General features: G+C 42.9%; 2 protein-coding genes across 2 annotated transcripts; one reads left to right on the forward strand and one right to left on the reverse strand.

Annotated features, from left to right (window-relative positions):
• The first annotated feature begins 1,499 nt into the window (after positions 1 to 1,499).
• On the forward strand, positions 1,500 to 4,131 carry LOC147538019 (uncharacterized). The gene is made up of 4 exons (XM_086642926.1): positions 1,500 to 2,616; positions 2,695 to 2,843; positions 2,998 to 3,387; positions 3,529 to 4,131. Exons 1-4 carry the CDS (start codon positions 1,500 to 1,502, stop codon positions 4,129 to 4,131), a joined length of 2,259 nt encoding a protein of 752 aa, XP_086499052.1.
• Positions 4,132 to 7,625: 3,494 nt separating this feature from the next.
• LOC147538020 (uncharacterized) lies at positions 7,626 to 9,425 on the reverse strand. Its single transcript, XM_086642927.1, has 2 exons — positions 8,702 to 9,425; positions 7,626 to 8,398 (listed from the first exon to the last, which is right to left on the reverse strand). Exons 1-2 carry the CDS (start codon positions 9,423 to 9,425, stop codon positions 7,626 to 7,628), a joined length of 1,497 nt encoding a protein of 498 aa, XP_086499053.1.
• Positions 9,426 to 12,170: the final 2,745 nt, after the last annotated feature.

Below are 12,170 nucleotides of genomic sequence, written 5' to 3' on the forward strand. Positions count from 1 at the left end.
GGTGCTGGCGACTGGGAGACAGTTGGGGTTGATGTCTCCTTCCCACCTAGAGGGAGGGGATCTTTATCCTGGAGCTATGGATTCATGGGAGGCAAAGGATTATACCTCGAATTCTCATGGTGGTGGATCAAGTTGGGCTTCTTTGTTTCGTAAGGGTGATAGACAGTCTCGTTCGAAGCTGGAGTTCTCTCCTTCTTTATTGAATGAGGAGGGGGTTCCTGAGATTTGTCTTGAGGAATTTGAAGATGAGATTAGGGAGTGTGAGAATCTCCTTGTTGGATCGTTTTTTGGGCAGCGGTTATCATTTCTAATGGTTCGAAGAATTCTTTTGGCTCGTGGAGGCCGAAAGGTGATATGATTTTAACTGTTCATGGTGACTCTGCTTACTTGATTCATGGTTTTTTTGGAGGAGGATAGGCAGAGAGTTCTTGAAATGAAGCCTTTCTTTATTGCTAATAGGCTGTTTATTGTTAGACCTTGGGAGTTGTTCGTTGATGATGATATTGCTTCAATGAACACCCTGCCTGTGTGGGTGTGTTTCCGAGGGGTTCCTACGTTTCTATGGAACCCTAAAGGTTTATCAAGGATTGCAAGTTAGATTGGGAGGCCAATAATGCTTGACGAACCTACTGAGAAGAGAACTCGAACTGATTATGCTCGAGTTTGTATCGAAATTTCTAAGGACTGTATAATCAGTTCGAGTTCTCTTCTCAGTAGGTTCGTCAAGCATTATTGGCCTCCCAATCTGACTTGCAATCCTTGCTAAACCTACTTTCTTTCATGGTAAAGGGGGAGAGGGCATTTAAGGTTAGAGTTGAGTATTCATGGAGGCCACTTAAGTGTTCTAATTGTGGTTCGTTTGGTCATGCTCATGGAAGATGTAGGGAACCTGTTCGACGAAATGCTCAAGAGAGTTCTGATGTTGAGATGGCTGCTGCTACTGATATTCATAAGGAGCTAAGTTCACCCAAATTGTTTACTCGTGCTCAAGGTTTGAAACCTACTGAGGTTTCCCTTGCTAAGGGTTCTTCTCCCATTGATAGCACTTGTGCTCAGGTGAAAATACCCCAGGGTGTTTTTCCTGCAAACAGTGTTATTGGAGAAGCTTCATCATCAACTCCTGGCTTGCCAGAGGGGGTGATGGAGGATGGTGGCTGGACAGAGGTTAAGTCTAAGAAGCAGGTTAAGAATGAGAGCACTAGGAGAGCTTTTGTGCCCACTCTTTTGGAAGAAGGTGCGAAAGTGAAGGCTTCCAAGAGGCAGTGTGTGGCTGAAGCTGGGGGAAAGGAGAATTTGAATGCTAAAGGTGAAGGAGTGATAGAGGCAGAAAAGACCTAAATAGGAGAGAGAAAGTGCCGAGTGGATTTGCTAGGGTAGGCGGCGCCACTTTCTGCTCCGTTGTTCTTGGGTGTTTGGTGGTTGGTGGTCTCCTGAATATTGAGTTTTCTGTCTCCGTGTCCATTGTTTCCTTTTCGTCAGCAAGTTTCCTTTGAGGGAACATGTCGACTGAGATGGAGGCGAAGCTTCTCCTCCCTGCTCCTGGTGGTGGTTCGGCTCCTTCGGGCTCTGAATCTCCACCAAAACAGAAAAGCTTGGGTGAGGAGGAAATGGATCAACCTGATGGTAGGTCGAAAGATCAGGGTGGAGGTTCGAGTTGGGCTTCTCTTTTTCGGCGTGAGGAAAAGAAATATCGAGCTAAACTGGAGTTTACACCTCCTAAAATCTGCAAGGATGGTGAGCTTCCTGAGCTTAAGCTTGAGGATTTTGAGGAGGAGATCAGAGACTGTGAGAATTTGTTGATTGGGTCGTTTGTTGGTCAGCGATTACCTTTCCCTCTGGTTCTTAGGGTTCTGACTTCTCGGTGGAAACCCAAGGGGGAGATGTTCTTGACTGTTCATGGGGATGCTTCTTACATTATCCGTTTTTCGTTGGAAGAGGATAGGCAACGAATCTTGGAGATGGAGCCTCTTTATATTGTGAATAGGTTGTTCTTTGTTCGTCCCTGGAGTTTGTTCATGGAGGATGACATTGCTGCTAGGAAAATTGTACCAGTTTGGGTTTGTTTCCGAAATGTCCCTATGTTTCTATGGAATGCTAAAGGGTTAGCCATGATTGCTAGTCAGTTGGGGAAGCCAATTATGTTGGATGAACCAACAGCCAAGAGATCATGGTTGGCTTATGCTCGTGTTTGCATTAAAATACCTAAGGAGTGTTCCATGCCTGAGGTAATCTCTTTTGTTGTTAAAGATACTAGACAAATTAACATTCCTGTTGAATATGCATGGAGACCCTTAAAATGTTTAGGTTGTGGTGTCTTTGGACATTCTTTAGGAAAGTGTAAGGTAACTGTTCGAGAAAAGGTCCCAGAGAAGTCACCTGTTGATCCAGCTGTTCCAGGAGCTGGTATGCATGGGGCTGTGAGGGAGACAGGTTCTACTGTTAATAGTGGCCGTGTTCAGGGTGCTGCACCACATTTGGTGGCCCCTGCTAAGGGTATTGCCATCCCTTCTGCTTGTGCTCAGGGGTTTGAGTCCCCAGGGGCTCCTCTTGCAAACAGTATGAAGGAGATGGCTAGTTCTTCCTCTGGTCAGCATGATAAGGTGATGGAGAAGGGGGGTTAGACTGAGGTGGGTAGGTCCAAAAAGAACAAGAAGTTTGATGGGGCTAGGAGGCTAGTTGCTGATCCTTTGACAGATAAGAATGGTGGCAATGCCTCTAAGAGGTTATGTGTGGGAATTGTGTCTGGTGGACCTGACTCAATGGAGATTGGTGATGCTCATTCTGAGCAGTCTGGGGTAGCTTCTAAGGATCCTATATTTGGAGGGAGTGTGGTTCTCAGTCAGGTAACCCCTAAGTTGAAGGGCAAGGAACCTATTAGAACTATTAATGATTAGTTATGGTTGTTGGAATGTGAGGGGGCTAAATGATTCCCTCAGAATAAAGGAGGTTGTCAAATTCATTAGGAGTAATAACTTGTGTTTGTGTGGGTTGTTGGAGACACATGTAGATGTTAGCAATAAGGAGAAAGTGCTCCATTCTCTTATGCCAACTTGGAGTTGGGTAAGCAACTATGATTGGGATAGATCAGGTAGAGTCTGGTTGGGATGGGATCCTTGTCAACTTGTTGTTACCTTGGATTCTATGACTGATCAATCTCTTACTGTTTCTGTGATGATGAGGGATGGTAGGAGTTTCTTGTTTTCTTGCATTTATGTAAGGAACTTGGTTGTGGAAAGAAGAAGATTGTGGTCTGAGATGAGGAGGATTTCTCAGAGTTATGTTGGTCCTTGGGTGGTGATGGGGGATTTTAATACTATTTTGAGTGTGGAGGAGAAGCTTGGTGGAGCTGCAGTTAAGCCAATGGACCTTGTTGATTTTCAGGAATGTGTTAGGGACACACAATTATTTGATTGCCTCTTTTCAGGCTGTTCTTTTACTTGGTCTAATGCTCAAATGGGAGTCTCCAATGTGGCTGAAAAGTTGGACAGGGCCTTGGTTAATATTGATTGGGTTTAAGAGTTTTCTCAGGCTAAGGCTGAATTCTCGATTCCTGGGGTGTCTCATCACTCTCCTTGTGTTCTGAGTTTGCTTGAAGGGACTGGAGTAGGGCCTAGGCCTTTCAAGTTCTTCAATTGCTGGGTAGAAGAGGAGGGATTTATGGAAGTGGTGTCCAATGCTTGGAAGGTTAAGGTCACTGGCAATCCTATGTATAGGTTGGTGAGTAGGCTTAAGAAGGTGAAGGCAACCTTGTTGTTGTGGAAAAAAAAGAAGTTTAGGGACTTTTCTTCTCAAGTTCAGGTGGCTAGGAGGGAGATGGAGTCTCTTCAGGCTCATCTTCAGGTCAATCCTGCTTGTGAGCAAACTAGGGTGGCTAAAAGGAAGGCTGTAGCTGAGTTCTTTACTTTGGCTAAGAAGGAGGAGAGCATGTTGAGACAGAAATCCAGAGTCCAAAAAATTCATTTGGGGGACAACAACACTAAGTTTTTTCATGCTTCACTAAAAGAAAGGAGATCTAGGAATAACATTCCTTTTCTTTATAATGATGAGCATGAAAAAGTAGTTAGGGCTGATTTAGTGGCTCAGGAGTGTGTGGCCTATTATCAGAGTATGTTTGGTGTTTCTCACTATTAGAGAGGTGTTCCTGAGGTGCTGAATAGTATGGAGTTTGGCCAAGTTTTGGAGGATTATGAGGCTGCCATGTTAGTCAGGGAGGTCACTAGAGATGAAGTGGTTTTTGCCCTTTCCTTTATTGGTTCTGACAAGTCCCCTGGACCTGATGGGTTCACTGCTCATTTCTTTAAGACATGTTGCGACATTGTGGGTGATGATTTTACTAAAGCTGTGCTGAGATTTTTTTCCTCAGGTAAGTTGCTGGGTGAGGTAAGCTCTACCCTTGTTACTTTGATCCCTAAGTCTAAGAATGCTGCTGGGGTCACTGATTTTAGACCTATTTCATGTTGCAATATTGTTTATAAATGTATTACTAAAATCTTAACTCTGATAATGAAGGAGGTTATCTCTAAATTGGTGAGTCCTTGTCAGTCATGCTTTATCTCGGGTAGATGCATTCAGGATAATATTCTACTAGCTCATGAACTCACTAGGGATTACCATAAGACTTTGGGTCCTCCTAGGTGTGCTAAAAAGATTGATTTACAGAAGGTTTATGACATAATTGAGTGGGATGCTCTGATGAAGGTTAAGGAGAGGACGAGGTTCCCTTGCAAATTCAGGCAGTGGGTTTATGCTTGTATTTCCTCTTCTAGGTTTTCTGTGATGGTGAATGGGAGTTCATATGGATACATCAAGGGGCAGGGAGGTGTGAGGCAAGGTTGCCCTATGTTTCCTTACTTGTTTGTTATAGTGATGGAGGTGTTTAATGTTCTGCTTCTTGATATGGTTAAAGTGAAGAGATTCCAGCTTCATCCCAAATGTTTTAAACCTTTAATTACTCACTTGGCCTTTGCTGATGATGTTTTGGTGTTCTCTAAGGGAGATTTTGGTTCTGCCATGGCTTTGGCTGAGGTTCTTGATTCCTTGTTTGACTGCACTGGCTTGAGAGTGAATCAGAGCAAAAGTTCTTTGTTTGTTGCTGGTATCTCTGATGATGATGTTCTCTGGTTACATGATGTGCTGGGCTTTGAATTGGCTTCTCTTCCTGTTAGGTACCTTGGTGTAGGGGTGGGAATTTTGCCCATGAGCCCGCACCCGTCCACGGACACCCGAGCCCAACGAGGACCATGGACGCCCGTGCCTGTCTCGGGCATAACCCGCCCAGCCCGCCAAGTTTTGGTGGACGGGCATGGGTTAAAACCTCTACCCGCGCACCCGCCCATGCCCGCACCCACTTAACATCGCCCAATGATAACAAACCAAATTACATCAATTTTTTGGGTTGATGAAGCCTAACATTTCATGTTGCTAGGCCTAGTTAAGATGGTAAACAATATATTTAAGGGCAACCATACGAACCAATGCATTGTTTTGCAATGACCCAAGAGAATTCCTAGTAGGTTACTGAAGTAGTGTTTGGCTTTGAAGGAGCAAGGAGAGGGATAAGTTTATATTATATCTCATAAAAATTCTTCATTAGTTATTAATGTGAGATTGAATTTCTAAAAAGAACAACACAAATAATATCTAATTTTAATACCAAATTGCCTCTTTAGAATTAGGAAAGGTGTTTGGAGACTTTACAAAAAGAGATGAAATTTCAAGTAATGAGCTTACCCACTACCCGCCCGCCCATTCCCGAATTACCCGAACTTCTTAATGGGCTTGGGCGGGTAATGAGCAAGCCGAATTTCAAAAATTGCCCGCCCGATTAACCCGCTTACCCTAATATCCATTGAAAGTTTCGTGCCTGACCCGCCCGTCCCGATTCTTCAAGTGCCCATGGACGTCCGTACCCGCCCAATTCCCACCCATACCTTGGTGTACCACTTATTTCATCTAGATTGAAGTATGTTGACTGCTTGCCTCTCATAGACAAAATTCTTGCTAGAATCCAATCTTGGAAGACCAGATTCCTTTCTTATGCTGGTAGGGTGGTTATTATTAAATCTATCTTGCAAAGCATGGTCCTGTTTTGGCTTAGTGTGTTTGATCTCCCTAAAAGGGTGCTTAGGGAGCTTGAGCTCCTTTTTAGTAAATTTTTATGGTCTGGACCTAATATGGCTGTGAAGAAGGCTACTATTGGGTGGGGGAATATTTGTTATCCTTGTGTTGAGGGTGGGCTTGGTTTAGGAGCCTAGTGACCCTGAATATGGCTAGCTGCTTGAGGCACATATGGGATATTTTTATTGAAAAGGACACTCTTTGGGTGGATTGGGTGAAGTCACATCTCATCAAAAAGAAGAATTTTTGGTTGATGGCTATCCCTAGTAGTGCTTCTTGGGTGTGGAGAAGGTTGTTGCATTATAGAAGTTATGGTTTAGAGTTTGCCTTTCATGTGGTAGGAAATGGGAAGGATACTAGCTTTTGGTTTGATCATTGGCACCCATTGGGAGTCCTGTCTAGGTTCTATGATGATAACTTTAAGTTTGACAGTACCTTGTATGCTCAGGCCCCTGTGAGTAATTGTATTTGCAGATGGAATCTGGTCTGTCCCTAGACACTTAGCTGTTCATTTGAACACTATTGTTGCAGGATTGGTGGAAGTCCCTGTTGTGATGGAGAGGAAGGACAGGAAGATATGGAAGATTAATGAGAAGGGAGTTTTTACTCTTAAGAGCACTTATGAGGCTTTGAGGCAGTCCAAACCAGTGGTTCCTTGGCATCGTCTTATTTGGTTTTCTCATAATATCCCTAGGCACAACTTCATAGCTTGGGTGGTCTTGAGGGGTGGGCTTATCACCAAGTGCAAGCTTCTTTTTTGGGGGATTGAGGTGGATCCTTCCTGTGTGTTATGTGGATGTGAGAGTGAGGAGGAGCATCATCTATTTTTTCAGTGTGTTTTTTTCTGTTTCAGTTTGGAAAAGACTCTTTCAGATGCTGGGTCTTATTAAGGTTTCTAGCAGGGACTGGGAGGGTGAAGTGGGTTGGTGTTCAGATATGTTTCATGGAAAGGATGGGTTGGCTCTCTTAGGTAGGCTGGCTTTTAATGGGTTTCTTTATCACATATGGTGGGAAAGGAATAGAAGGGTGCACTTGGAGCCTCCTAGAAACAGTCAGGAGGTGCTGAATATGATTGTGGCTGATGTTAGAAGGAAAGCTCAGTCGGTCTCTCTTAAGTTTAATGATTCCTTGAGGAGCAGGATGGTTGCTGATGAGTGGAACTTGGATGTGCTGTTTGTCAGCCCAAAGCTCATGTCCCTCAAGTGAAAGGGCCCCGATGAGGGTGTGGTTATGCTCAATTCAGATGGATCTTATTCTAAAGGGGGTGCTGGGTATGGTTGTATTTTGAGAGACCATTTTGGTAAGGTTCTGGTTGCTTTAAGAGGGAAGTCTAGGCCTAGATCAGTCATTTTCCATGAGTTTCAAGGTATTGAGGTTGGGATTAGATTGGCAACTAGGTTGCAATTATCAAGAGTGATGATTGCTACTGATTCGACGAGAGCATATTCAATTTTATCCTCTGCAGACATGGAGCCTCCTTGGGAAGTTGCTGACTTGTTCAGTAGCATCTAGAAGCTTGGAGCTGCTTGTGTTTTAAGTATGGTGAAGCATGTCTTTCGTGAGCTGAACCAAGTTGCGGACTGGCTTTCTAAGCATTGACCCCATGATGGTGAAGAAGTTCTTTGGTCAGGAGATTTGGAGCCTGAGCTTGTTGCTTTAGTTGAAGCAGACAAACTTGGAGTAGTGCGGAAAAGGAAGCAATGATGCAGTCTGTTGTTTTTCTTTCTTGTTTTGGTTTTGTTTATTTTGTAGTGACTAAGTTTAGCATGGTTGGCTGTGGTCTGTATTTTGTTCTGCTGCTTGCTTCTAGGGTTGGTGCTCCTAAGGGTATTGGCTAGGTCGCTTGTAATGTTCTTTGTTTTTGTGGGTCTGCCTCCCCTTAATGCCTGCTGATTAATGCAAAAAAAAAACTCCTGAACCCACTCAATATTAACCATAGCTTTATCCAGCTTAACAACCACATTCTTCTCCCCAACCTGCATATTAAACCAAGTGAAGAAGCACCCAGAAAATGGACAATCAAAAAGATGAGTATCTCTAACACAATATTTAAAATCATTCAATTCCCTAGGTTTAATAGCAGAACCACCCAATTTCTCCTCCACCCTTAGGAAGGTATTAAAATCCCCCATCACCAACCAGGGACCATCATGGAGCTGAGCAAGATTACTCAGAACAGACCATAAAGCCCTTCTGTCCACTAAATTATTCCTAGCATAAATGCTAGAGAGCATGAAGCCTCTGCCATCTCTAGACTCCACCCTCACAGTCACAATCTGATCTGTCATGGAAACCAAGGAAACATCAAGTTGACAAGGATCCCCACACTATCCAGATCCTCCCTGAGTCATCACAACTATAGTTGTGCAGCCAACTCCAAGTAGGCATAAGGGAATGCTTAACCTTATCCTTATTCCTAATATCAACATGGGATTCTACCACACTACACAAACTCAACTTATTACTTCTAATAAACTTCACCACCTCCTTGAGTTTGAGGGAATCATTTAATCCCCTCACATTCCAAACTCCAACACTAATCATTGACAGACCTAATAGGTCCTCTCCCCCTTCAACCTCTGACTTGGCTGTATAGTAGCCAAGCTCCCTCCAAACGTAGCAGCCTTAGAGACCACCCCAGAGTGCCCAGGCTGAGCACTACCTTCATCCATGGCAGCAGATTCACTAGAATCTCCCACACAAAGTCTTTTAGCAGCATTACCAGAGGTGTTATCAACCCTAGGATCAGCCACTAACCTCCTTGCACCATCAAATTTCTTATTCTTCTTAGACCTATTAACTTCAGTCCAAGCACCCTCATCCATAGGCTCAGCAATACTAGAAGAAGAAGGAATAATCATCTCACTCTTACTTTTTGCAGAGGGAACCAAAGGCTCAACACCCTGAACACAAGCAGAAGAGATAATAACACCCTTAGCAGGGGGAACCATCATAGGAACCACACCCTGAGCACGGGTACTAGCAACAATAGGAGACCTATTTAACTCAGGCTCCTTCATACTAGCAGCAGCTGCAGCCTCACTATTCTCTTGGGCATTTTGTCGAGCATCTAATTTACATTTACCCACAGAGTGCCCAAAAACACCACAACCAGAGCATTTCAAAGGTTTCCATGCATATTCAACATTAATATTAACTTGCTTAGCATTTTTAATAGCAAAGGAAATTACCTCAGGCATAAAACAATCTTTAGGAATTTCAATACAAACTCGAGCATAAGCTAGCCGTGATCTTCGAGCAGTAGGTTCATCCAACATGATTGGTTTACCCAACTGACTAGCAATCATGGCTAACCCCTTAGGATTCCACAAGAATCGGGACATTCGTGAAACATACCCAACACAGGAAGAGTTTCCATAGAAGCTATATCATCTTCAATGAACAGACTCCGTGGACGAACAAAAAACAACCTATTAGCAATGTACATAGGCTCCAATTCCAAAATCCTTTGTTTGTCTTCTTCCAAAGAGAATCGAATAATGTAAGAAAAATCCCCATAAACAGTCAAGAACATCTCCCCTTTTGGTCTCCAATGAGAAGACAAAACCCTTCGAACCAGAGAAAAAGGAAGTCGTTGTCCCACAAAAGAACCAATCAATAAATTCCCACTAAGCATGGTTCACATGTATCGTATGATTCTAAATCACACGATCCCAGAAGTCCATTTGCATGGAGTTTCTGCATGCGTTTCATGTTAATGTTGCCTAAACGACAATGCCAGAGATAGCCTTGGTTAGAATCGTGAGTACGAAGCCGTTTCGTGTCTATGTTCAGGATTTCGTCTTCTATGTTCATAACATAGAGACCATTGCGTAGTCTAGCACAGGTGTAGAACATCTCATCTTTGTATAAAGAACAACATTTGTTCTTTATTATTACATGATATCCCTCTTTGTCTAGAGTCGACACAGAGAGGATGTTCCTTGAAATAATAGGTACATAATAGCAATTATGTAGTACTAGTATCAATCCAGTTCCTAGACTAAGCTTATATGTTCTTACAGCCACCGCAACAACTCTTGCTTTGTTTGCGACTCGTAGAACCATCTCGTTCTTTGTCAGATATCTGATTCTCTTGAGCCCATCTAATTCCGAGATTATATGTGCTCCACAACCGGTATCAAATACCCATGAAGGGAAATTAGTCGTATCTGCCAAATTGACCTCTATAACATAGGCACCGATTTCCTCTTCTCTTTCTGGTATCTCTATAACGCTTTCTTTATTCGAAGCATCGAGAACTCTTCTCTGATCTTCCTCCCAATCTAGAAAGTCGTATAGATTTCTATCTAATTGTGAACTAATACTATATGCCATTTCTACTCTACCTAAACAAAATAAAAGATATTGCTAAGTACTACATTCAATTTTAAGCAAAAAACAGTTTTGCCATATTATTCAATGAAAACCGTCCCCGTTTGAATAATATGATTCCAAGATCACATTCCTATGGAGTTAAGCGTACTTTGGCACTGCCCTTAACTCCACCCTCCTGGGTGAGTAACTCTTTACTGATCATACTCCTATGACTCTTGGTTGATGAATAACACTTATGTGTTACATTCATCCTTTTGCCTCGAAATCCAAAACCCTTTTGTTGACTCGTTGAGAATAACCATTTAGACGCGTAGACCTCTTCATAGATCTACCCGTATTGTCCCGAGGTAAAAGATGGCACCCTGCTTTGGCATGACCCACCATCGATGAACAAGGGCTCAACAGGTGTCTTAATCTGGGTAGGCATTACTCAAAATTCCTTTTGGGGATTTTTACGTTTTTAGCATGCATGCATTACTGTGAACTCTAACATAATCATACACGACATAAAACGTAAATAAATAAGTAAATGCGCGCGAGAAAATACATCAAGCAGACATGATCCTAGTATGACCCCTAACCTAAAAGATCTAATCTTCTTAGGTTCTTTGCTTGTTTCGCCTGGATCTCCATCCCCGAACTTCCATTGAATTCTCCCACTCAAACCACGCTCTCATCCTTTGGCTCTTCAATGGACTTTATTGGACCCTTAACTCTAATTACAAGACTTAACGATTCGCAGATCGTGTCAACTTGAAATTAAATTAATTAATGGGTTATTTCCCTAATGGCCCCCTACTTTGTGACCAACTTCCTGAAGGAGAATAACCTAGTGTATCTCATAAACCTAATTGTCTATTAGTGTTGGTAGCGGAATCTCAAACATCATATGTTTAACACTAATTCCAGGATCTATACATGAACATACCAATGAACTGGATTGGAAAGATGATTACCTCTTAATCGCTTTCCCACGAACTAAATTCCGATCAGTATTCGGAAGATAAGAGCTCCAAGTGTAGCTCCTCTACTTGAGACACCGAATAATGACTTGAACTCCCTCCTTTCAGTCAGCTAGGACCTTCTTGAAGGTTGAGATGAAGAACTCCTTCTTCTTGACTAGATACTTGAGAAAACTCCTTTTCTCTCTCTCTCTCTGAGATGTTTATTCTGAAACTCTTTCAGTTAACCCTCTCAGTTGTTGAGAATTCAATCTCTGAAATTGCCTCTATCTTTAGGTTGTATAATTAGGTATATATAGAATTCCCTAGAAGAGGTATTAGACTCAAACTAGGATTCCATAAACCTAATTATTAGGCAACACCCAAAATACCCTCCATTGGGTCACTTAAGTGTGGCCGGCCAACATAGCCCTTCATGGGCTTCCTTGGCCGGCCCACTTAGGGCCTAGCCGGCCATCACATGGCCGGCTTCCCTAAAGCCATTCCGGGCCTCCCTTTTGGGCCCGGACATGTTTATCTCTTTCGGACTTCTCCGAATCTTTCAGGACTTACCAATAACGGATCCAATCCACTTATTTGCCTTCATCCATCTAGTCAATTCTCTCCGTTCAAATCATTATTCTGTTGTGTAACCCTTGTAGGATCCGGTCTATGTTAGCCGCGAATCAACTCTTGATTCGACGATCGTAGTTGGCTTCTAGCTAAGCATTACGACCCCTAATTGGACCGGACTAATGATCTTCCGAATAAGGT

Source organism: Eschscholzia californica, unplaced genomic scaffold (genome assembly GCF_041429995.1).
Source record: "Eschscholzia californica isolate CP2 unplaced genomic scaffold, dmEscCali1.0.p SCAF_5, whole genome shotgun sequence".
Taxonomy (NCBI): domain Eukaryota; kingdom Viridiplantae; phylum Streptophyta; class Magnoliopsida; order Ranunculales; family Papaveraceae; genus Eschscholzia; species Eschscholzia californica.